Below are 25,943 nucleotides of genomic sequence, written 5' to 3'. Positions count from 1 at the left end.
GCTGAACTCCTCCCAGCAGTTCATCGCCTCAGCCAAGAACAGACCCTCGCGAGGCTGTTCTTCCTTGTATTGTTCATCATCATCAGTCCAAGAGGCAATCCACACACCACACACTGGAGTAGGGTATTACACCACAACGGTGGCCCGAACCAGTATAAACCCTGTGTCTCTTGTGTTGTTCTTTCCTTAGTTCAGATCCTAGCACGGCGGAGGGGTGCAGGTAGGTAGGAGGCGAAATCTCCACGCGCACCCCAGTGTTCGAACCTCAAGGGTCTGCCGGAACCCAAAATCTGACATTTGGCGCGCCAGGTAGGGGGTGCGCCGAAATTCGTCTTCCACTGCCCCGTTCTCCTCCGACCGTCACGCCCATGTCTGACGCTCGTCGGGCCCGCGCCGAGCGCCGGGCCGCACTCGCTTCCCGTGTCGCCCAGACGGCCCCTGTCGGCGGGCATCCACGCCGTTCCCCGTCACCTGCCGACAACGCCGCCACCGGCACGGCGGGGGACGAGCGGCAAGCATCGTCTCAGCATCCATCCGTGCGCCAAGATGGCCGCACCACAACTCCCTCGCTCGCCCCAGCTGGTTCTTCGTCCCGCGCGCTCCGCGCGCCCATGGGGCCCCACAACCTCTCCCCCGACTATCGTGCTGCACCGACACCCCCAGTCGTCGCGGCCCTCTTGGGCGGCTCGCAGGCGCCGCCTACAAGTTACCACGTCAAGCCGTTCATTCGCCAGGTCAGCGCCGCTTCCATGCGGCAGGGGGCTTCCCTGGATCGGGCGGCGCCCGAGACCGGCCTGAGCTTCAGCTCGGAGGACCACCCCTCCAACTCAGCCTGCTCAGGCGCGCTCCCCATGCTGTGCACCCCCACCATCTGCCAAGTGGCCGTCACCAGAACTCTCATCGATGGCGGGGCAGGCCTCAGCGTGCTCTCCGTCGAGGCCTTCAACCTCCTTTGCATACCCCTGGAACGGCTGCAGCCCAGCCGGCCCTTCTCAAGCGTTGGGGGCAGGTCGTCCGGCCCCTTGGGACAGATCCGGCTCCCAGTGACCTTCGGCACCTACGACAACTTCCGCACGGAGCTGGTCGACTTCGACATCGCCCTCATCGGCCTTCCCTACAACGCCATCCTCAGCTACCCGGTGCTGGCCCAGTTCATGGCCGCGACGCACCCGGCGTACAACCTCATGAAGATGCCCGGGAGCAGCGGTGTCCTCACCGTGCACGGGGACACTGGGGACGCTCTGCGGGTGCTCAAGCTCATCTTCAAGACAGCGGCGTCGGCACAACCCGCTGCCTTGGAGGCCCCCGAGCCCAAGGGGGCTGCGCCCGCCAAGAAGAAACAGTTGTTCACCCAAGACAAGGCAGAAACCAAGCAGATACCCGTCGATGAGGACGGGTCCACCAACGCCACTTTCACCATAGGCGCCCACCTCAAACCCGAGCAGGAGGAGGCCTTGGTCGGGTTCCTGCGCGCAAACAAGAAGGTATTCGCTTGGGAGGCAGACCAGTTGGCAGGAAGCCCCAGGAGTGTAATCGAGCATCGCCTCAACGTATGCCCCAACGTGCGCCCTGTGAAGCAGAAGGCCAGGCGGCAGTCCACAGAAAAGCAGGCCTTCATCGTCCAAGAGACCCGCAAATTAGAGGCCGCTGGGGTCATTCGCGAGGTCCGATACCCAGATTGGTTGGCCAACCATGTCGTTGTGCCAAAGAAGGGAGGGAAGGAACGCATGTGTGTCGACTTCACCAACCTCAACAAAGTGTGCCCGCAAGATCCGTTCCCGCTCCCCCGCATCGACCAGATCGTCGACTCCACTGCGGAATGCGACCTGCTATGCTTCCTGGATGCCTTCTCTGGGTATCACCAGATCAAGATGGCGGTTGAAGACGTCGAGAAGACAGCCTTCCTAACCCCGTGTGGGGTGTACTGCCACACCTACATGCCATTCGGGCTGCGTAATGCAGGGGCGACCTTTCAGCGGCTGATGCATATCACCTTGGGCCCGCAGCTCGGGAAGAATGTTGAAGCTTATGTCGATGACATCGTGGTAAAATCTCGGGAGGCCAGGACCTTGATACAAGACCTGGAGTAAACCTTCGCGAGCCTCAACGCAGTGAACCTACGGCTCAACCCAGAGAAATGTGTGTTCGGAGTCCCCTCGGGCAAGCTCCTGGGTTTCCTCGTGTCTCACGGAGGCATCGAGGCTAACCCGGAGAAGGTCAAGGCAGTGGAAGACATGAGCCCGCCGAAGACCCTCAGAGAAATGCAGAAGCTCACGGGGCGCGTGACCGCGCTAGGGCGCTTCATCTCCAAGTTGGGGGAGCGAGCGCTACCCTTCTTCCAGCTAATGAAGAAAAAGGGGCCCTTCGAGTGGACTGAAGAGGCCGACAAGGCATTCCAGGATCTCAAGAAATATCTGACCAGCCCACCGGTCATGGTGGCTCCGCGCCCTCAAGAGCCCCTGGTGCTTTATCTCGCCGCCACTCCCTACTCTGCCAGCGCAGCCCTGGTGGCAGTCAGAGAGGAGCGTCGAATCAGAACCGCGGCAGCAGCCCGGGACAAGGCGGAGCTGGTACGAGGAAGGCCCACAGAAGCCGCCACGGCAGCTGATGAGGACCAGCCGCCGCAGAGGGGCGCACCAGAGGCAGGAGAGGCCCCTCTCCCAGATGGCCAGTCTCAGGAGGCCTCATTGTCTCGAGAGGCGCCATGGTCTCCAAAGGGAGCCACCAGCACTGACGCACTCCACCTTGTTGAGCACCCAGTGTACTTCGTCAGCACAGTGTTGCGGGATGCAAGGGCACGGTACCCTATGCCCCAGAAACTCCTCCTTGCGCTACTGGTGGCCTCGCGCAAGCTGCGGCACTATTTTCAGGGTCACCCCATCAAGGTCGTCTCGTCATACCCCCTGGAGAGGGTGCTCAGGAGCCCCAATTTAGCTGGGAGAGTCGCTGAGTGGAACATAGAGCTGCAAGCGTTTCAGCTCGAATTCAGCACGACCAGAGTCATCAAGGGAGCAGCGTTAGCGGATTTTGTGGCAGAATGGACGGAGGCGCCAGGACTCAAGGCCGACGAGGATCGGTCCCTATCCCCGGGAAGCGAGGCGCCAGAAGGCTGGGTCATGTACTTCGATGGGGCGTTCTCCAGACACGGCGCAGGGGCTGGGGCGGTGCTTATATCGCCCACCCAGGACAAACTCTATTACGCTGTGCAGCTTTGTTTCCAGCAAGGCAAAAAGGTCTCCAACAACATAGCGGAGTATGAAGGTTTAATAGCGGGCTTGAAGGCCGCAGCTGCCCTGGGGGTGAAACGCCTCACCATCAAGGGCGATTCGCAGCTCCTTGTCAATTTCTCCAACAAAGTGTAGGAGCCGGAGGATGAGCACATGGAGGCCTACCTTGCAGAGGTCCGCAGGATGGAGAAGCAGTTCTGGGGGTTGGAGCTGCAGCATGTGCCCCGTGGCACCAATCAAGAGGCCGATGACATCGCCAAACGCGCGTCCAGGCGGTTACCTCAGGAGCCTGGCGTTTTCGAGGAACGGCTCTTCAAGCCTTCCGCCTTGCCGTCACTATCAAACACGGCTCAGCCCCGGGAGGAGCTCCCCCAGCCACCTGCCTCCAGAGCTCCGGCCTGTGGCCCGGCCTCAGGAGCACGCCTGCTCCTGACGATGGAACCTCAGGAGGGATCTTGGATCACGGAGCTCCAGAGCTACTTGACGCAAGGGACCCTGCCGGAGAAGGAGGAGGAAGCAGAGCGAGTGGCATGCCAGGCCACAGCATACTGCATCAGAGATGGAGAGCTCTACCGGAAGCGACCAAACGATGTATCCCTGCGCTACATCTCCAGGGAGCAAGGGAAGGAGCTACTGGAAGATATACACGGTGGGGACTGCGGACATCATTCATCGTCACGGACCCTCGTCGGCAAGGCGTTCCGCAGTGGGTTTTATTGGCCCACCGCGCTCAATGACGCCGTTGAACTAGTGAAAGCTTGTGAGGCCTGCCAGTTCCACGCCAAGCAGATCCATCAGCCGGTGGGGGGCTTGCAGACTATCCCCCTTTCGTGGCCATTCACAGTCTGGGGGCTCGACATCTTGGGTCCGTTTCCTCGGGCGCCAGGGGGCTACCGCTACCTTTATGTTGATGTAGACAAGTTCACCAAGTGGGCTGAAGTGGAGGCTGTCCGCACCATTCCTGAGGGTTCCGCGGTCAAGTTCATCAAGGGCATCGTGAGCCGGTTCGGGGTGCCGAATCGCATCATCACGGACAACGGTTCGCAGTTCACCAATAACCTCTTCAAAACATACTGTACTAACCTTGGAACGCAGATATGCTACGCTTCAGTGGCGCACCCCCGAAGCAACGACCAGGCCGAGCGAGCCAATGCGGAGGTCCTGAGGGGCCTCAAGACCAGGACGTTCAAGAAGAAGCTGGAGGCCTGCGGCAGAGGTTGGTACGACGAGCTTCAGTCCGTGTTGTGGTCCATCCGCACAACCGCGACCAAGCCGACTGGGGAGACCCCGTTCTTCCTGGTCTACGGAGCCGAAGCGGTCCTCCCTCACAAGGTCAGACGTCGCTCCGCGCGGGTCCTGGCGTTCAACGAGGCGCAACAGGACGCCATGCGGGGGACGGACCTCGTGTTGGGGGAGGAACATCGCCGAGAAGCCGCGCTACGAGCGGCGAGGTACCAACAAGCGCTGCGGCGATATCACTGCCGCAACATCCGCCCCAGGACACTCGAGGTAGGAGACCTCGTGCTCAGGCGGGTCCTCTCCAGGGAAGGGCTGCACAAGCTCTCTCCCATGTGGGAGGGCCCGTTCAAGGTTGTTCATGTTTCCAGGCCCGGCTCAGCGCGCTTGGAGACTCAGGAGGGAGTGTCGGTCCAGAACGCATGGAACATCTAGCACCTCCGGAGGTTCTACCCCTAAAAAAGCCCGGAGCCTGTGAAGCAAGGCGAACGCCTGTGAAGCCATCGCGTTTTGGAAAAGGCCCGGAGCCTGTGAAGCAAGGCGAACGCCTGTGAAGCTATCGCGTTTTGGAAAAGGCCCGGAGCCTGTGAAGCAAGGCGAATGCCTGTGAAGCTATCACGTTTGGGAAAAGGCCCAGAGCCTGTGAAGCAAGGCGAATGCCTGTGAAGCTATCGCGTTTTGGAAAAGGCCCGGAGCCTGTGAAGCAAGGCGAATGCCTGTGAAGCTATCGCGTTTTGGAAAAGGCCCGGAGCCTGTGAAGCAAGGCGAATGCCTGTGAAGCTATCGCGTTTGGGAAAAGGCCCGGAGCCTGTGAAGCAAGGCGAATGCCTGTGAAGCTATCGCGTTTCGGAAAAGGCCCGGAGCCTGTGAAGCAAGGAGAATGCCTGTGAAGCTCGCCGCCCGTGACACTCTCACGTAATAATGAGTTGGGGCTGTACACGCCCCGGAGTCTCAGGAGCACCGGCCTCAGGCCCTGGGGCTCCCTCCCACGCCCAGTGGCAGCACTTAGCTCCACGCTGGTGAGAAGACGTCGAAGACTAGACTAGGTGCCGGACGCGGCTTTTCATTTGCTTTCCGCAGTTGGCTTGTTCTTCTCCATTTGAAGTTTTATTGAAGTGTTGCCGTCTTTGGCTCGCGGTTCTTCGGCTTTTCACGCTCCTGCCTCGATTTCTCTTGCGCAAGGCCTCACGAGGGGGAGAGCCGAGCGCCGTCGCGAGTGTTCCTATCCTAGTCACTCAAAGGGTTCGCGACCTGGGCCCCTTGCAGGAGCACCCCTCCAGTCCGTGCCCCTCGGGCACCGCGACACAAACACAGGGCCTGGGTCGGTCGCCCCCACGGCTGGGGCCGGGAACCATCCACGCGCGGGCACATAGTCGGAAGGTACGATGAAGAAAGCAAAACGATAATTAACCATCCATCCATACACGCCCCCGCGGGGCACCACACTGCTGTCCTTCTTTATGCAGGAAAAGGGAAGAGAAAAAAAAACAAATCTGGTGCGGCTCGCCTCGCACCGGCCCGCAGGGAAGCCCGAGCTGCCTGCAAAGCTTAGGCGGACTCCCTCTCGCGCTTCACCAGGGCGCGACGGTGGGCGGACGCGCCACCACCCCCCAAGCAGATACGACGACGTGGGGGCTGGCTGCGGCCACCACTAGGAGAGTCGCCGCCTGAAGAAGAACCGGAGAAGTTTGAGGAACCCTGAGCGCCGCCAGCCCCGCGAGCGCCGTCCTCTCCATCATCGCCGGAGCCGGGTTCCAAGCCGCGGTCGTCGCCCTCGGGGCAACACCCTGCGCGGCGACCATCTTCCCCAAACACCCTCACGTAGAGGGTGGCATCGCTGTCGAACCTGAAGTATAGGGTGCACCGACGGCCCAGGCCGCGCGCGCGGGCAAACGTCTGCCAACCGCGGGCCAAGGCCAGGCTCCCGGCTGCGGAGACCTCCAGTGAAACCCATGAGGCCCAGCTGCAGCAGCCGTCGGCCTGAAGCCAGAGGCCGCCCGGGGCACCGGCCAGGAGCTCGCCGAGGAGGAAGCGAGGAAGTGGGAGCCGGGTGCTAGTCGGCTCCGCCGACCACACGACGAACTCTGGCAGCACCTCTGCAGCGCGAAAGCGCGGCATAGGGGGACGCGCAGCCGGAGCGCACCCCCCGGCCGCAGCAATCCGCCCGCCACCGCGCTGGAAAGCGTCCCCGCGGCCGCGGGAAGCTGCCGTGGTGGCCACAGGATGTTTGCGGGGGCGCCCTCGGCCGTGCTTGGGCAGGGGAGAGGCATGCTCTGCCTGGCAAGCCTTCCCCTTCTCCGCGGCCGAAAACCTCCTCGACGGGGCCATGAAGAAGAAGGAGAAGCAAGGGGAGATGAACCGGAAGGGCGCACGCCGTCCCGTACTTATAGCCGACGAAGGCCAACCGCCGACCTCCACAATCGCAGGTAATCATGACCCGTTTTGCATGCAGGGACTTGTCCAGTCAGTGCAGTTGCCGAGGCACCATGGGGAAGTGGAGACGCCCACGTCCAATCAACCGCCACGCGGCGCCCAAGGCCGCAGGCTGTTAGGGCCCGCGGCGCTTCGCTCTTGCCCTTCCGCCTCCCTGCACGGCCAAGTCCGGGCGCGCCTTGGGCCCGGGGGCTGCTGTCGGTGTTTTGGGAACGGGGGTCCCCAGACTAGCCTGCCTGCGGCCTGCGGCGTGGCTCAAAGGGGGGCCCAGCACGGCCCATCTTCACCAACACAAACCCAAGACCCTCGCGAGGGGCCAAGCCTCGCGAGACGGACGACACGAAGCTTCCTCAGGCACGGCCTCGTCAGGCTGGCTCACGAGGAGGCGGAGAGATCAAGGCGGGGTACCTCATGAGGTGCCCATGACGCAAGCCATGACAACTCAGGGCGCCAGGCGGGTGTCAGCCCGCGCAGCGTCCTCCTCTCCTCTTTGGTGCAAAGGGGGCAAGCGCAGCCGCGGAGTACCGAGGCATCAGGCAAAGGTTGCCATTTCGGTGCAACGAGACCAAGACCAGGAGGACTACGAGATGGAGGTCACCGTGGAGCCCGAGATGGCGTCATCACCAGAGCTTTGCGCAGGCGAAGACTACTTTTGTCAGGATAGCTGATACTTGCTATCCCCCTTCAAATTAGCCCGCCATTGTTGGCTCCCTTCCTGCTCAATATTTGGGAAGAGGACCAGGGCCTCTATAAATAGGACCAGCCACCCACACAGCAAGGGGGTTCCGGTTCGGTCGAGAGAGAGAGAGAGAGAGAGAGAGAGAGAGAAAGGTGGCTGAACTCCTCCCAGCAGTTCATCGCCTCAGCCAAGAACAGACCCTCGCGAGGCTGTTCTTCCTTGTATTGTTCATCATCATCAGCCCAAGAGGCAATCCACACACCACACACCGGAGTAGGGTATTACACCACAACGGTGGCCCGGACCAGTATAAACCCTGTGTCTCTTGTGTTATTCTTTCCTTAGTTCAGATCCTAGCACGGCGGAGGGGTGCAGGTAGGTAGGAGGCGAAATCTCCGCGCGCACCCCAGTGTTCAAACCTCAAGGGTCTGCCGGAACCCGAAATCCGACATATTTCTTTATAGAATACACAAGTTTATATTTACATACTTTATTTAGTAATCATCACCCATATGTATAATATTTTCAACACAAAATATTTGAACAAACATTTTTGCTTATGTTTTGCAAATATATTAAAAAAACAGCGCGTGCAAAATAGGCCGAAGTATCTGCAGCCCATTTAGCTCCACATTGGTTCGTGTTCAATATAATCTTGTCTATCTATAAAGGACGTGTTAATTTGTTTGGTGGAGTCGTTCGTGAAGGAAATATGCCCTAGAGGTAATAATAAAGTTGTTATTTATATTTCCTTATATCATGATAAAGGTTTATTATTCATGCTAGAATTGTATTAACCGGAAACTTAGTACATGTGTGAATACATAGACAAACAAAGTGTCACTAGTATGCCTCTACTTGACTAGCTCGTTGAATCAAAGATGGTTAAGTTTCCTAACCATAGACATAAGTTGTCATTTGATTAACGGGATCACATCATTAGAGAATGATGTGATTGACTTGACCCATTCCGTTAGCTTAGCATTTGATCGTTTAGTATATTGCTATTGCTTTCTTCATGACTTATACATCTTCCTATGACTATGAGATTATGCAACTCCCGAATACCGGAGGAACACTTTGTGTGCTACCAAACGTCACAACGTAACTGGGTGATTATAAAGGTGCTCTACAGGTGTCTCCGATGGTACTTGTTGAGTTGGCATAGATTGAGATTAGGATTTGTCACTCCGATTGTCGGAGAGGTATCTCTGGACCCTCTCGGTAATGCACATCACTATAAGCCTTGCAAGCAATGCAACTAATGAGTTAGTTGCGGGATGATGTATTACGGAATGAGTAAAGAGACTTGCCGATAACGAGATTGAACTAGGTATTGAGATACCAACGATCGAATCTCGAGCAAGTAACATACCGATGACAAAGGGAACAACGCATGTTGTTATGCGGTTTGACCGATAAAAATTTTCGTAAAATATGTAGGAACCAATATGAGCATCCGGGTTCCGCTATTGGTTATTGACCGGAGATGAATCTCGGTCATGTCTACATAGTTCTCGAACCCGTAGGGTCCGCACGCTTAACGTTCGGTGACGATCGGTATTATGAGTTTATGTGTTTTGATGTACCGAAGGTAGTTCGAAGTCCTGGATGTGATCACGGACATGACGAGGAGTCTTGAAATGATCGAGACATAAAGATTGATATATTGGACGGCTACATTCGGACACCGGAAGGGTTTCGGGTGATCTCGGAGAAAGCCACAGTGCCGGAGGGGTTACCGGAACCCCCCGGGGGCTAATGGGCCTTGATGGACCCTAGTGGAGAGAGAGGGAGAGGGGCCGGCCAGGGCAGGCCGCGTGCCCCCTCCCCATGAGTCCGAATAGGACAAGGAAAAGGGGTGGCGCCCCCTTGCCTTTCATCTCTCCCACTCCTTCCTTCCCCCTCCTAGTGGGACTAGGAAAGGGGAGACCTACTCCCACTAGGAGGAGGACTCCTCCTCTTGGTGCGTCCTCCTAGGGCCGGTCGGCCTCCCCCCTTGCTCCTTTATATACGGGGGCAGGGGGCACCCCATGGTAACACAAGTTGATCATTGATCTTTTAGCCGTGTGCGGTGCCCCCTCCACCATAATTCACCTCGGTCATATCGTAGCGGTGCTTAGGCGAAGCCCTGCGTCGGTAGCTTCATCAACACCGTCATCACGTCGTCGTGCTGACAGAACTCTCCCGTGAAGCTCTACTGGATCATGAGTTCGTGGGACGTCACCGACCTGAACGTGTGCAGATCGCGGAGGTGTCGTACGTTCGGTACTAGGATCGGTGGATCGTGAAGACATACGACTACATCAACTGTGTTGTCATAACGCTTCCACTTATGGTCTACGAGGGTACGTGGACGACACTCTCCCCTCTTGTTGCTATGCATCACCATGATCTTGCGTGTGCGTAAGATTTTTTTTGAAATTACTATGTTCCCCAACAGTGGCATCCGAGCCAGGTTTATGCGTAGATGTTATATGCACGAGTAGAACACAAAGGAGTTGTGGGCGTGGGTATATACATATTGCTTGTCGTCACTAGTTGATTCTTGATTTAGCGGCATTGTTGGATGAAGCGTCCCAGACCGACATTACGCGTACGCTTACGCGAGACTGGTCCTACCGACGTGCTTCGCACACAGGTGGCTAGTGGGTGTCTGTTTCTCCAGCTTTAGTTGAATCGGATTCAATGAACAGGGTTCTTTCTGAAGATCAAAAAGCAATCACTATACCGCATTGTGGTTTTTGATGCATAGGTAAGAACGGTTCTTGCTCAGCCCATAGCAGCCACGTAAAACTTGCAACAACAAAGTAGAGGATGTCTAACTTGTTTTTGCAGGGCATGTTGTGATGTGATATGGTCAAGACATGATGCTAAATTTTATTGTATGAGGTGATCATGTTTTGTAACACAGTTATCGGCAACTGGCAGGAGCCATATGGTTGTCGCTTTATTGTATGAAATGCAATCGCCATGTAATTGCTTTACTTTATCACTAAGCGGTAGCGATAGTCATAGAAGCAATAGTTGGCGAGACGACAACGATGCTTCGATGGAGATCAAGGTGTCAAGCCAGTGACGATGGTGATCATGACGGTGCTTTGGAGATGGAGATCAAAGGCACGAGATGATGAAGGCCATATCATATCACTTATATTAATTGCATGTGATGTTTATCTTTTATGCATCTTATTTTGCTTAGATCGACGGTAGCATTATAAGATGATCTCTCACTAAATTTCAAGGTATAAGTGTTCTCCCTGAGTATGCACCGTTGCGAAAGTTCGTCGTGCCGAGACACCACGTGATGATCGGGTGTGATAAGCTCTACGTTCACATACAACGGGTGCAAGCCAGTTTTGCACACGCAGAATACTCGGATTAAACTTGACGAGCCTAGCATATGCAGATATGGCCTCGGAACACCGAGACCGAAAGGTCGAGCGTGAATCATATAGTAGATATGATCAACATAGTGATGTTCACCATTGAAAACTACTCCATCTCACGTGATGATCGGACATGGTTTAGTTGATATGGATCACGTGATCACTTAGATGATTAGAGGGATGTCTGTCTAAGTGGGAGTTCTTAAGTAATTTGATTAATTGAACTTTAATTTATCATGAACTTTGTACCTGATAGTATTTTGCATGTCTATGTTGTTGTAGATAGATGGCCCGTGCTGTTGTTCCGTTGAATTTTAATGCGTTCCTTGAGAAAGCAAAGTTGAAAGATGATGGTAGCAATTACATTGACTGGGTATGTAGCTTGACGATTATCCTCATTGTTGCACATAAGAATTACGTCCTGGAAGCACCGCTAGGTGTACCACCCGCGCCAGCAACTGCAGACATTGTGAATGCCTGGCAGACGTGTGTTGATGACTACTCTATAGTTCAGTGTGCCATACTTTACGGCTTAGAATCGGGACTTCAACAACGTTTTGAACGTCATGGAGCATATGAGGTGTTCCAGGAGTTGAAGTTAATATTTCGAGAAAATGCCCGGATTGAGAGATATGAAGTCTCCAATAAGTTCTACAGCTGCAAGATGGAGGAGAATAGTTCTGTCAGTGAACATATACTCAAAATTTCTGGGTATAATAATCACTTGATTCAATTGGGACTTAATCTTCCGGATGATAGTATCATTGACAGAATTCTTCAATCACTGCCACCAAGCTACAAGAGCTTCGTGATGAACTATAATATGCAAGGGATGGATAAGACTATTTCCGAGCTCTTCGCGATGCTAAAGGCTGCGGAGGTAGAAATCAAGAAGGAGCATCAAGTGTTGATGGTAAACAAGACCACTAGTTTCAAGAAAAAAGGGCAAAGGGAAGAAGGGGAACTTCAAGAAGAACGGCAAGCAAGTTGCTGCTCATGTGAAGAAGCCCAAGTCTGGACCTAAGCCTGAGACTGAGTGCTTCTACTGCAAAGGGACTGGTCACTGGAAGCGGAACTGCCCCAAGTATTTGGCGGATAAAAAGGATGGCAAGGTGAACAAAGGTATATGTGATATGCATGTTATTGATGTGTACCTTACCAATGCTCACAGTAGCACCTGGGTATTTTATATTGGTTCTGTTGCTAATATCCGCAACTCGAAACAGGGACTACATATTAAGCGAAGATTGGCTAAGGACGAGGTGACGATGCGTGTGGGAAATGGTTCCAAAGTTGATGTGATCGTGGTCGGCACGCTACCTCTATATTTACCTTCGGGATTAGTTTTAGACCTGAATAATTATTATTTGGTGCCAGCATTGAGCATGAACATTATATTTTGATCTTGTTTGATGCGAGATGATTATTCATTTAAATCTGAGAATAATGGTTGTTCTATTTATGTGAGTAATATATTTTATGGTCATCCACCCTTGAAGAGTGGTCTATTTTTGATGAATATCGATAGTAGTGATACACATATTCATAATATTGAAGCCAAATGATGCATAGTTGATAATGATAGTGCAACTTATTTGTGGCACTGCCGTTTAGGTCATATTGGTGTAAAGCGCGTGAAGAAACTCCATTCTGATGGACTTTTGGAATCACTTGATTATGAATCACTTGGTACTTGTGAACTATGTCTCATAGGCAAGATAACTAAAACGCCGTTCTCGGAACAATAGAGCAAGCAACATATTTTAGCCGTGTGCCCCCTCCCCTTGAGTCCGAATAAGACAAGGAAAGGGGGGCGGCGCCCCCCTTGCCTTTCCCCTCTCCCACTCCTTCCTTCCTCCTCCTAGTGGGACTAGGAAAGGGTAGTCCTACTCCCACTAGGAGGAGGACTCCTCCTCTTAGCGCGCCCTCCTAGGGCCGGCCGGCCTCCCCCCTTGCTTCTTTATACCCGGGGGCAGGGGGGCACCCCATGGTGACACAAGTTGATCATTGGTCTTTTAGCCGTGTGTAGTGCCCCCCTCCACCATAATCCACCTCGGTCATATCGTACCGGTGCTTAGGCGAAGCCATGCGTCGGTAGCTTCATCAGCACCGTCATCACGCCGTCGTGCTGACGGAACTCTCCTGCAAAGCTCTAATGGATCGTGAGTTCGTGGGATGTCACCGAGCTGAACGTGTGCAGATCACGGAGGTGCCATACGTTCGGTACTAGGATCGGTCGATCATGAAGACATACGACTACATCAACTGCGTTGTCATAACGCTTCCGCTTACGGTCTACGAGGGTACGTGGATGCCACTCTCCCATCTCGTTGCTATGCATCACCATGATCTTGCGTGTGCGTAGGAATTTTTTTGAAATTACTACGTCCCCAAATAGTTCGCCTCGATAGTCTTGTAAGAGCAACTCTAGCAGACCCCGCATCCCGCTCTGACCCATAAAATAACCGCTAAAATGCGGGTCCGGGCGGAAAAACCAGCCCGATCAGATCCCGCATTCCGTCCCAGCCCGTAAAATTTTTTGAGGGGCGCGGCAAAATCCCGACCCCAACCCGGGAAAACGCGAGTTTCCCCCTTGCGGCTGTGGTGCCCTGCATATAAGCAGAAGCGGTTGGTGGCAGGACATTTCATCCCGCGCTTTCCCCACCAACCACCTCTCCTCTCCCCCCTCGCGCCGCCGCCGGTCGCCGCCCAAGATTCCGGCGAAAGCAGCCGGTAGGAGTACGCCGAAAGGCCGCCACGCGCATGAGGCCTCCCCTCCCTTCCCCTCTACGTCGGTGGGCCGCTGGATTTGCGGATCTGCGACACTTGAACGCGGGCCGCCGGATTTCCGCCGGATTTGGATTTTTCCGGCCGTCGGTTGATGCCCCAAGCGATGGAGTGGTCGGGGAGTCTCTCCCGCAACCCAGGAAAGGGTGTATCGCCGCATGCGGGTACGGGTTTGTCCGACCACCTCCACCGAAGGTTTGCGTGCATGGGTTCGTCCGGCCGTCCACCAGGCTCGGCGCTCGCGCAACGTTTTTGTGGCTTGCCGATGCCGCTCATACAGTGCGACGACTACACGCGGAAAGTGCTGCGGCTCACTTCGGGCACACCGAAGCACCCCGGATGGGTGTTCTTCAAATGCAAAAACGACGGGGCACGTGCACTTGCGGTAGCTCATTTGATAGATCATTCTTTAGTTCAATTATGGTAGCTCACTTCGAGCTTGCTCATTCTTTTGTGTAGGACGATGGATGCTCATTTTGGTTTTGGGAAGGCCAATAGATTGATTTATTGATAGAAAGAAACTTAATAGATGTTGGTGCACTCCTTAGTACAATCAAGGGCAATGATGCGGCTGCATGTGCAACTAGAGGGGAAGCAACGTCTACTTCTTTCGAACCAAAGATGAAGAAAGAAGAATGCAAAATCAAGAATCCGCAGATCAACAATGAATGCATGGAGAAGATATTAGTCCAACTTGTGGGAGCAGTTATGGAAGTTGGAAATCTTCTAAAATGCATACTTGTGGTTCTTGTTTTCTTTGTTTTTGCTATTCTAGCAAAGATTTGGTGTTGTCTTTTGTATCTAATGTTGTTGCAAAAGCAAAGAAATGCATTATGCTAGATCAATTTAAGTTTTGCGGGCCAGGAGGAGCTGCGCCAGATCAGACGCCGCAAAGCCGACCCGTAAAAAGGATATTCTGAGAATATCCCTTTTTACGGGTCCATTATGCGGGGTCTGCAACTGTGGCCGTCCGCGCCGGCCCGCAAAGGCGTTTTTGCGCGAACTGCAAACACGTTTTGCGGGCCAGGAGGATGCGGGGTCTGCTAGAGTTGCTCTAAGCATGCGTCCCGGTTTCGTGGCATGCCCCATTTTTTGTGTTAAACACAGTACATTGATTTGCTTTTTCAGCAAAAAATAAAAAATTACGGTGATTCAGTTTTTTCACGAGTAAAAAACATACAAGGATGTTTTCTGCAAAAATAACATCCGTCAGGCACCATTGCTGGGTGGGGTCATACACATGAATACATTATACATCCATGTACACATTTTGTGGCCGTATGTGCATGTTGAGTCAAGTTAAGTGACCGGAAATCCGTATTTTCAAAATTCTAGCACCAAACTGAACATCAAGCGCAAGTTCTATGACTCCCAGTGATATTACTTCTAATTAGTAGTACATAGTTCATCAATCCACAAACTCAAACTCAACATAGTTGTTCATCAAACATAATGCAAAATTCATCATGAAACATTTTTCGACAAAGGTAGATTTTATTTACTCAGAATGAAGCACCAAGTGTATATAAACATAATACAGAATGTACACAACCAACATCAACGCGCATACACAACTAAACACACAGGTAAATAGCAAAGTCGTACAAAACCAAAGCTATAATGTAGCGAGGAAAGAAGACTTAGCGATCAAAACAATGACAAAAAAACTACAGCTGTGATCATATCTGCATCAATCATCTCTTGACACCATGTGGACAACAAGGTTCTTCAACAATAATGCCTTCAGAAAGGGCCAAATTCTAGGTTTTCACCCTAAAGAACAAGTCTGAGCATATCCGAGCAATACCTTCAACATGGTCATGACACAAAAACACTCGTCGTTGCCAGATATAACCAACTCGGATTAGACCTAGGATTTTCACCCGGAGCTCGAGACCGTGTACTTGACAAGCACCACCAAATTGAAGTCAATCGTGAGTTGTCCTACCACTTTGCCATGATCTCAACTACTACATGCTTTGGGCTAGAAATCCCACCATGGCTGCTACACCACAATACTCTTGGCGTCAATTCACCATCCATAGATTGCATCGCACCATCAAAGAAAACTTTCCAGAGTGAGATCCATCAGAACCCACAGTGCTTGGTTGCATCCTGCACCCCTCGCCAGTATGAGCCACCGACCAGTCTCAACAAAGACCAGATCTGAAGGAAAAATCCTCCCAAATCAAACACCGGACCGAGAAATTTGCCGATCCAATCAAAGGCGACCACCATCGAGGAAGGGAGCCGCCATCAACCTTTAGCATAAGAATCACCTTCAAACAACTTTTACATGCACTTCTATTTTAGTTTTGTTCTATTTGAAATTACAAAAATATTATCTACCACCGTATCTTTTAGTTGCCTTATGCAATTTAGCAAGGTTGACACCCTTGTCAGAACTGTTGGGAACACAAGTGAAGATTGATTTGTGTTCCAGACATCACAACTTTTATAGTGTTCACATGCCTCAAAAGATTGCTACCTTGATTTCTTACCGAGGGAAAGCTTACTACATAGTACAAACTCCTACACTTGGGAGCAACATTGCAGTTGATACAAAAATCAACATACCCTCACCCCCACCCCCACACGCAAAGTAATTAAAGGCTAAACACATGCAATGTGATACATTCCAAACGTATCTACTTTTTTGAACACTTTTGATACATTTATTAGCCTCTAACTTGCATAATTTGAATAAAAAATAATTCAGACTAATGTCGTTTTCAGCAAAATTTGCAATGGTGTTATTTCCTATGTAGAAAAGGTGCCCCAAAAATATGGAAAAACATAGAAAATTCTTTCAGGAGAAAAGACCCATGGAGCTAGAAGGGGGTGCCAGGAGCACCTACGGGCCCATGTGCCCACCCCCTGGACGCATGTGGAGGGCGCGTGGGGGGTCCACAGGCCCTGCCTCCTGACACCCTTTGGCCTATATTTATCTTCCATCCTAAAAGCCCTACATAGAATTTATCAGATTTTTTGTGACACGAAGCTGCAACCACCTCTGTTCATCTTCCTGGAGGCAGTCTGGAGGCTGATCTGGCCTCCGGAGAGGACTTCGTTGTCGTCATCGCCAATCACTTCTCCATCATCACCATCTTGATCGTTCCACTCCTGTGTGAGTAATTTCTCTGTAGGCACATGGGGTTGATGGAAATTGGATGAGATCACTTATGTAATAGTTGCTAGATCTGTTAGGATTTGACGCCTAGTACCCTATATGTTTTAAGAGTGGTGTTGCTATGACTTTGATATAGTAGCTCAAGAGATGGGACACTTTAGAATCATCCTACAATCTGGATTGCGAGTAGGTATCACTGCCCTCTGTGAAGGTGGATTTCCGACAATGAGTTCTTCATTATTTCATGATTGTTCGATGAGAGCAAGTGTTTTCGATGAAGTGGTCATTGAGCATTGCCCAAAGGAAGCTAACAAGGTTACTCATGAGGTAGCTAGATCAACGACTTTTCTTTCTGAATCATGTACTTGGCTCAGGGAACCACTAGCTTCCTCCTGAATCATGTACTTGGCTTGGGGAACCACTAGCTTCCTCCTAAGGCCTTGTTCGGTTACACCCTCTTCCAGAGGGATTGAAGAGGATTGAGGGGGATTTTGACTTGTAGGAGATTTAATCCCCCTCAACCCCTGCCAATCCCCTTCAAATCCTTCAAATTGTTGTCAACCAAACATGCCCTAACGCTTCTTATGAACGATGTAATCTTGATGATTAATGAATGAAGTGTGACGAATGGCTTCCCCAAAAAATGAACAAGTGCTTATGCTCTCGTTCATAATAAAAGAAAGAAAAACATCAACAATACAAAACGTAAACTCGAGCATAAATATCAACAACATAGATATGCTAGCTAATTACAACCCAAAACGCTCGGTTTTTTCAAGAATTTTACTGGCTCAAAATAAATCGTCAAGGGGACACAAACATAATGAGCATACAGCTCGCCTCGATGCATACAACCAACATCAATATACACACAAAGAATCACATCGGTAAAGAGCAAAGTCACACACGACCAAAACTCTGCCTAGGCGGAGGAAAAACAAAAAGAAAACTCCAAAGCGCCAACAACACGCACATACAAGGAATCACACTGACAAAGAACAAAGTCATATAAGACCGAAATTCTACCTAGGTGGAGGAAAAAGAAACTTTAAAGCGATCAAAACAGCGACCAAAGAACTACTCTCTCCGGTCCTTTTACTCCACGTATTAGATTTGTCCAAAAACAAAGTGTTTGAAGTTTGACCATGTTTATACAAGAGATTATTAACATTCGTAATACAAAATCAATGACATTAGATCCATTATAGAATATATTTTCCTATTATATTTTTTTGGTATACTAAATGTTGACACTTTTTAATATAAATTTGGTCAAAGTTGGCGAAATTTGACTTATGAGCACTGTTCAAGAGTTCATCCGATTAATTAGTTAACAGGTCAGTTAATCTCTACTTGTAGGGTGGCCGAATCGAACATGCGGAGTAACCCCTCCCATCCCTCCTCTCGCTCGTGAGTAGCTAGTGTTTGACCAAAAAGTAGCATATTTTGGTATATTACATAGCTGAGAGCATGAGAGTATAGTATAATACGTAAAAAAACTAGATATATGTTGGCAAGTTTCTATTAAATCTACTGATTAATCTAGTTAATAGGCCGATTCAACGATTAATTGCTACCCCTGAGCAGGCCGAGCAGTTACCAGTTACTGATTTCCCGAACAATGCTTATGAGAAATCTAATATGCAAAGTAAAAAGAACCCGAGAAAGTACAAAGAAAACTAGAAAGGTTATTTAGTAGTAACGCCTCCAGGAAGCAAACTACGCCAAGCGCCGCCATCATCGGATCCAACCATTAAAAGTAAAATCCTGGATTTTTACTCTGAAGATAAAGTACGAGCAATGCTTTCAGCAAGATAATGATGCAAGAACACTATCATTGCCTAAAACACGATCCAAAACGAGAAAGATGTTTCTTTGCCATCATTAATCCAGCCCAAACGATCAATTTTTTCAAGAATTTTATTGACCTAAAATGACGCATCAAGGGAACACAAACATAATGAGCATACATCGACCACCTCTGCATAATTAAGATGCATAAAACCAACATCAACACACAGACAAAGAATCACATCGGCAAGAAGCAAAGTTATACAAGACCAAAACTCTGCCTACACAGAGGAAAAAGAAAAAGAAAGGGTGTGTTTAGGGCACATCTAGATGTGCCCTAGTTATTGCACATCTAAGTGAGTGAATCAAACATAAAGAGAAAAAGATAAAAGAGAAAGAAAATATTCACTCGAATCTTAATGTAAGATCAATGACATATGACTTAGATGTGCAATACTTATGGCACATCTAGATGTGCTTTAGCAAAACTGAAAAAGAAAAACTTTAAAGCACCAAACCAACGAACTACAAAAAGACCAAGGTTATTCAGCAGCAACACCTTCAGAAAGTGAACTATGCCCAAGCGCCGCCATAGCCGAATCCAACCAGTAAAGGTAAAATCCTGGGTTTTTACCCTGAAGATAAAGTACGAGCAATGCCTTCAGCAAGGTAATGATGCAAAAACACTGTCATTGCCCAAAACGATCCATTACGTGTAGTTGTGAATTCTGATGATTTAGTGCAATGTTATAAGTCAATACAAAGATGGTAGTATCATCTTGAAGCGGAGGCGTCCTATTGACAAAAGATTACTTTGCACAGAGTGGCCATGAGCCATGAGGAGCAATCACTAGACAGTCACACACATATATACTGTGTAATCCGCAGGTCCTTCTCTGCAGGTACTACAAAGCTTAGGCAGGTATGGGCACCGTTTCTCAAGTTCAGCAGAGTTTTGGCTGCACATATTTATCCCGGCGAAGAACAGGGCTAACCTCAGTAACTAAGGGTGTCGAATATCTTGCTAGATGTGAGAGATCTCCTCGTCGTCGACAGTGACCACAGTCAGCGCCTCGTCCAGGGACGACGCCGACACAGTCCTCGACAGCGTGCACACCGTGTTGGTCTCGTGGTCGGTCTCGTAGATGGTCGTGTCGAGGGAGCAGACCGACCTCGACGTGAGTGTCCCGTTCCGCATGAAGAGCGGGTTGTGCCTCCTGTCTTTGATCCTCTTGCACCAGCTGTGGAGGGAGTCCCTCACGCTCTCGGAGACCAGTGCCTTCTTGAACTTGGAACCCATCTGCAAATTTCAGCAAAGAAACAAGATAAGTGAAAAGAAGACCAGACACGGAATATTACCTTCCTACCTTCTCTACTACAAACTGCATAAAGAGAATATACTAAAAAGGCTTCATAGTCAATGAAGGAAAAAAATATGGCCTACCGAGAAAAGTATTCATCAGTACAGTAGGTTGACAGTAAATAATTCTGGTGAAATAAGTGGAGAGTTCACTAAGTGGCTCTCTTGGTTTTTAGGTTTTATCATTCAAGGAATACCTGGGAGATAATCACGTTAAGAGGCAGCGTACTGTAGCTGCACCAAATTTGAACAAGCAGCCTGCAGTGCTCAAAAGGGATGAAAAACAGCTGTATGAGTCCAGAGTCCGAGCGAATGCACTTCTTAATGAAGTTCATGCATATAATTATATCTTCACAATACGGATTCTTTAAAGTAAATTGTCAGAGACACACTGATGTAAAAAATTGATATGTTGTAGGTTTCTCAAAACAACATGTCAAATGAACATATTGAGATGCCAACGTATTCATGGTATGCAACTTACCCAGAAGCCAAACGAATAACAACCATGTACTGGTTCTTCATGAAGCAAGAATTTGCACTCAGTTCCCACTGCACAGGATAAATGCAAAGTAGTAAGCAACCAAAAGAAGCTATAAAGAAATCCATTGTATCCATTGGATCTTTCATATATAAAGTGACGAGTCATGACAGGTGATGCTGTTCCTTTCTTTTGCCTTGGCCTAGAAAGTTTTTCAATCACCATGCATTCAGCACTAATAGCTTAAGCTATGATACAGAATCAAAAAGATCTCATGAATCAGCATCTTCCTTACATCCTACACTAATGCATCGTCCAGATGCAGAGGCCGGGGGTTTATCCTCCTTATCAAAAAAAAACATCCTACACTAATGCATGTTAATCCAAAACAACATTATGATTGATCATAGATTGGTGATCCTCACCAGAGACCATAAGAATGTCGCCATCTCAAAGGCATTCTGGAAGCAAGGGTAGATGTTAGGATGTGGAAGATGTTCAAAGCCACATAGTAAGAGAGTCAGAGACATTACCTGAAACGAGATGAACTGTATAAGCCACCACAGAACCCGAGGTTTTCCAAACCAGAAGAGATCATCACGCAGTTTCAGTTGTGTTCCGACATTTGTGGCTGTTGCCTCAACAACCTCCAGTGCCAACTGAGCGATAACATGCTGCAGCTCAGTGCCCACAAGCAGGACAAGCTTCGAACATTTTGAAGATGCGTAATTAGGCCAGGACATAAATACCATTTTCAGAGAAGAAAGGGAAAAACAATTAACTGTGAATAGCGCGTTGGTTCAGAAATATGGGTGATACTTTTTTCTTTGAGTTGGGGTGATACTTACAATGACAGGGGCAAATGATAGCCAGAAATATATATTAAGACCTGCAATTAGTGAAATGTCGCAAACCTAATGAGGACTAAAATGGACAACCAGATCTCTATGTTTGTGTGAGAAAGTAATAAGGAGGTAATACCATGAACATTGACAAAGATGCATATTATTGCATAAGCCCAAAGTGGCCAACTGTACAGCAAATGGAATGTTAGCACACACAAGAGAGGGCATAATATATTTATAAATCCTATGCAAACCACAAGCAAGCAGGAGTATCATATTATAATCAAAATCCAATAAGGATAAATGCTAAGATTTCTTCATCAGATAAGTTTGTTCGATCTTGATGTGTAACCACTTATATCATCAAAGAAAAACAAATAATCTCGGTATCAGGATTCAGGATTCAGGATTCAGCAGTGCATGTTCTGTTTTACCTGATACCAACACTTCCATTGTAATCATCTTCCATGCTCCGTACCATGTATTTGTGGAAGTCGTACGAATGCGGCAACTTATGATACTGATAAAAAAAATTGATAATCAATAAAAATGCATTGAAGAAATGACTTATCACCAAGATTCTAGTAGACGAGATCAAATAGAGTGATGAAGAGCACTTACCGTGATAAAGCCCAACCTTAATGCCATGTAATCTGATTTCTTAATAGAACCCTTAAATTGGCGCAGAAAGCACAGCTGCAACATTTGGTTACTAGAGCATATTAGAAATGTCAAAAAATATATTTCCGATCACAAAAGACATCATGTACCAACAAGGTATGTGACACAAAGCTTTTGTGGGTTGAGAAAATCGACAAGTCGTCACAGAGAGCACGTGTAGTTGGGTACATATAGTCTATTGTCTATTTAAATAGCTGCAGTAGTAGAGATGCGATTCATTTGCACTTGGAGTCCAATAATACTATTGGACTTTGTTCAATATATATAAGCAAATATGAAAAATACTAAATTAACTGGGCAAATAAAACATGAAAGTTATAACCATTAAGTCATTACCAACTAAGAGACTCACAAGGAAAATATGCAATAAGAATCAGTGCAACAACAACACTGTTCTTGAAGCAATGCAGCGAACTTACCATCCAAAGAAGTATTTTACTTTTGCTCCATGGGTGAGATGCATGATGAAAAACAAAGGTAGATTGCCTTCGCATAACCTTTCTCCTAGCTGAGAGGGAAAAACTTCTCAGGTAGAACAAAACATCATTATTAAGCAAATGTATCACTAGTACTATATGACCTAACAAGCATCCAATTTCACTTGACCTTACGTTGCAACTGCTCCCTTGAGAGTGTACATGCTTGAGTTTCCCACTTCCTCCAGCTATATATCTGTAACAATCACCAAAAGAAACACATTAGACACTTAGAGACCGTGTTGCAAGATCAGATACTCAGATCAATAATAACAAATAAGGAAGACGTACCTTAATCATCGACAGAACCACTGTCACGAAACTGTAAAGCACATGAGTAAAACCAAGAATAAACAGAAACCGATGCAACTGCTCAAGACCCTCATATGAAACAAAAGGTTCATGACCCTGCAAGCAGAGAAAGCGACAACATGATGATTTATCTCATATGAAACAAAAGGTTTGATGGGAGCCAGTCGATTCTGACATTTACCTCATCACAAACATGCATCGACTGGCCGCCAACTAGGATTCTAGCAATGTGGGTGTCGTTAGCGGAGCCGTCCCCATGTTGGTCCAGATCGGCGAAATCCTTCTCTGTGCACATGTAGAATTTGCTGGTGAAGAGTGTCGATGGCACGCAGATCTCCGATATCCACCTGGCCGTCTGGCTCAGCAGCAGTGATATCACGCCAAGCAGCATCAGTTCTGCAAGTGAGACACGGTTCCCTCTTTGAGGCAAAAATTCAAACACCTTCCAAGCAAGAACAAGAGTGGCAAAAGAAAAGTCCCTTTGTACAAGTCCAGTGTCGCCACTTTCGAAAGGCAAGTCAATCACTATGCCTTAAGGTTTCAATCATCAAGGTATGGAACCACATCTACAGTGGGAGCCCCTATCTACTTTCGATCCCCTTCTTACTGGCCTTTGCCGGAGCATTTGTTTCCAGGACAATGGGGAGCACTCCAAGAGAAAGAACAGAGACTGAGGTTTGACACTACTGAAAGATAAAAGAATGGTGGATACCATCCCAAAACAGATACAGACAGACCAATAGAAGACCTTGACACTTGCCAAGTAAAAGTGATGAAACTACAAATCGTGACGACCTTGGAGTGAACATGGTCATTTGTAAACCACGCTAAATGTAGTGGTGGTCCTAAACTCCTAATAAACAGTAAAAACAGTGTTAAGATTAACGGCTTAAAGATAGTCAAACTCAGGGAGACGGCAACTTTCAGAGTTTCTATGGTGGGGTACCACCTTCGCGGATCTTCTCGAGTGCGGCGAGCATGGCCTTCCGCTTCGTCTTCTGCAGCCACTGCGCATCAACGAGTGAAAAGATCAGCTACGTGCTAGCTTCCACTAGCTAAGCAAGCTGCCGGACGAAGGTTACCTTGGCGAGGCGTGAGAGCGAGCGCTCGATGAGGAAGCATGCGGCGACCATGAACGTGGTGACCGTGGCCACCGACCAGGTCGGCGTCTCCGCCAGCGACCTCCCCTCCTCCACCATCCGCCTCCACCACTCTTCCTTGTGCTCGACTGCGGCGATGTGCAGCTAGCTCCGACGCTTCCACCGCATTGACAAGGGGGAGGCGGCGGCACCGGAAGAGGGAGTACTTAATGCGGATCGAGGGAGGAGGAGGTGGGCGCGGTCGGCGCCGGATCGGAGGAAGCAGCACGTGAAGGGCCGAACCCAGAGTCTGGAAATGGAGCTGCCAAGTTTGACTTCAAGAATGAAACTGGAATGGCCGAATTCTGTAAAAACTGCCCAACTTTTTGCGCGGATTGGCATTAACCTGGACGAGCTAGAGCTAATAGCTGGCGGTGAGTAAATGAGCTAGGTACTACTACAGGGAAGGGTGGTCAAGCAGTGGCACATGGGCAGCACCGCTGATATGCTGTTTGTCTTAATGGTTTCTAGAAGATTAGCAATATTGTTGGTACAATGAAGTTGGGGAGATAAGGCAGCTCCAACGCGATCACCAAATCGACTGAAAATATTTAGGCTATTCATAGTGAGAGTAACTTAGCTAGTAACATAGCGCATTTCAATTTTTTTACTTATGTAGCAAGTAGTTAATGAGAGGTGGCAACACAATATGTTATTGTAACATAGCGCTTCTCAAGACAAGATGAGTCTATAAGCTAATAAATAAAGTCATCTATGATACTAGTACTATGTTATTTGCACTATGCGGCTAGCCATAGTGGGGGTAACTTAGGTAGTAACTTAACACATCCCAAGACAATTTTGCTTATGTGGCAAGTATTTAATGAGAAGAAAGGTGCTTGGAGTAACATAATATATTACTGTAACATAGCGCTTCCCGAAGTAAAATGAGTCTATAAGGCAATAAATGAAATAAACTATGACACTACTACTAAGATACTTTGCACTATGGAGGTAGTAACTTAGAGTAGTGTCATGCATATGACACTAGTCTAAGTTACTCCTGTGCATAGTAACTTAGACTAGTGTCATATGCATGACACTAGTATAAGTTACTCCCCACTATGACCAAACTTAGACAGGACGCTTTTAGCCCATCCAATTTGGCTCGTCTAAAATGAACGTTCCAACTTCGAGAAACCGGTACCATATCAAGGAAAGGTGTAGGGGAGTCCAGACGTATACCATGTTAGATTTTGACATTCCGGACTCACTCAAAATCAAGCCAGAGCCCGCGCATTCTCAAAATTCTACTGTTTCTCCTGCATGAAAGCCCACCCCTCCTGTTGGCTTCACCCAAATCCCACGTCATTTTGACGTCCATCGTTGTGATGGTCGGAGAAGCCAAAGACAATGTTCATCGTCCTGCACGAGTCGGAACAGGCGGAGGTAGCCCGCAAGGTCGCGTCCACGCAACGCCAAGGCTCGCGCATCATGGCGAAGGTACTGTTCGTTCGTGCCTTTAACTCGTCACGCGAAGCGCATCACTGGACCAGTGCCGCCCGGTATCGCAACCTTGACCCGTCCAGCTGAAGCCGTCCTACTACTAGGTCGCCCAACACCTCCGTATGCCCCGCACGCAGCAATCGTCACAGCAGTTTGCAGCGTCTTTCACCTCTAGGCATCGAGTGTTGTTCACCGTTGACCTTAGCAACTACTATGTCTTCACAGAGTAGGCGACACTTGATTGGTCACTGATTCCCGCTATATGGTTCTCGTCTTTTTGTGCCTGGTTATTGTTTGCCTAAATGCCCCAACCAAGCGCAACGTTGGCGGATGACGAGGCATCATAAACACTATCCACGACAGAGGCAGATACAAAGACAGACAAATGGATGACTCCTAGTCGGACACCCAGCTGGCAGACACCTAGCAGGCGTACACCAAGCAACAAGACTTTGAGAGAATCGCCTACTCAAACAAGGAGAATGAGTTGATCTGTGAGGCGTGGTTGACCACTAGTGTGGATCCGTTTCA

The 25,943-nt window shown here is 49.3% G+C and overlaps 1 protein-coding gene across 1 annotated transcript; it reads right to left on the bottom strand.

Annotated features, from left to right (window-relative positions):
- Positions 1 to 19,364: 19,364 nt before the first annotated feature.
- Positions 19,365 to 24,303, bottom strand: MLO4 (Seven transmembrane MLO family protein). Its single transcript, XM_048713829.2, has 15 exons — positions 23,910 to 24,303; positions 23,777 to 23,834; positions 23,009 to 23,223; positions 22,807 to 22,923; positions 22,651 to 22,711; positions 22,459 to 22,547; positions 21,980 to 22,054; positions 21,793 to 21,878; positions 21,495 to 21,544; positions 21,362 to 21,402; positions 21,047 to 21,217; positions 20,939 to 20,974; positions 20,517 to 20,584; positions 20,230 to 20,290; positions 19,365 to 19,972 (listed from the first exon to the last, which is right to left on the bottom strand). The coding sequence occupies exons 1-15, from the start codon at positions 24,024 to 24,026 to the stop codon at positions 19,697 to 19,699; spliced, it is 1,521 nt and encodes a 506-aa protein (XP_048569786.1). The 5' UTR covers positions 24,027 to 24,303; the 3' UTR covers positions 19,365 to 19,696.
- Between the last annotated feature and the right edge of the window lie 1,640 nt (positions 24,304 to 25,943).

The sequence above is a fragment of the Triticum urartu genome, chromosome 4A, assembly GCF_056163025.1.
Source record: "Triticum urartu cultivar PI428250 chromosome 4A, HENAU_Tu73, whole genome shotgun sequence".
NCBI lineage: Eukaryota > Viridiplantae > Streptophyta > Magnoliopsida > Poales > Poaceae > Triticum > Triticum urartu.
Note: the sequence above shows the minus strand (reverse complement) of the source record. Positions and strands in the feature narration are given on the sequence as shown.

Bases quoted from the DNA above. Each gene is read 5' to 3' on its own strand.
- MLO4 (XM_048713829.2), bottom strand. From the start codon at position 24,026: ATGGTGGAGGAGGGGAGGTCGCTGGCGGAGACGCCGACCTGGTCGGTG. The intron at 21,218-21,361 runs GTAAGTATCACC...AAATGTTCGAAG, and splicing joins TATCATTTGCCCCTGTCATT to CTTGTCCTGCTTGTGGGCAC. The intron at 20,585-20,938 runs GTGAGGATCACC...TATCCTGTGCAG, and splicing joins CGACATTCTTATGGTCTCTG to TGGGAACTGAGTGCAAATTC.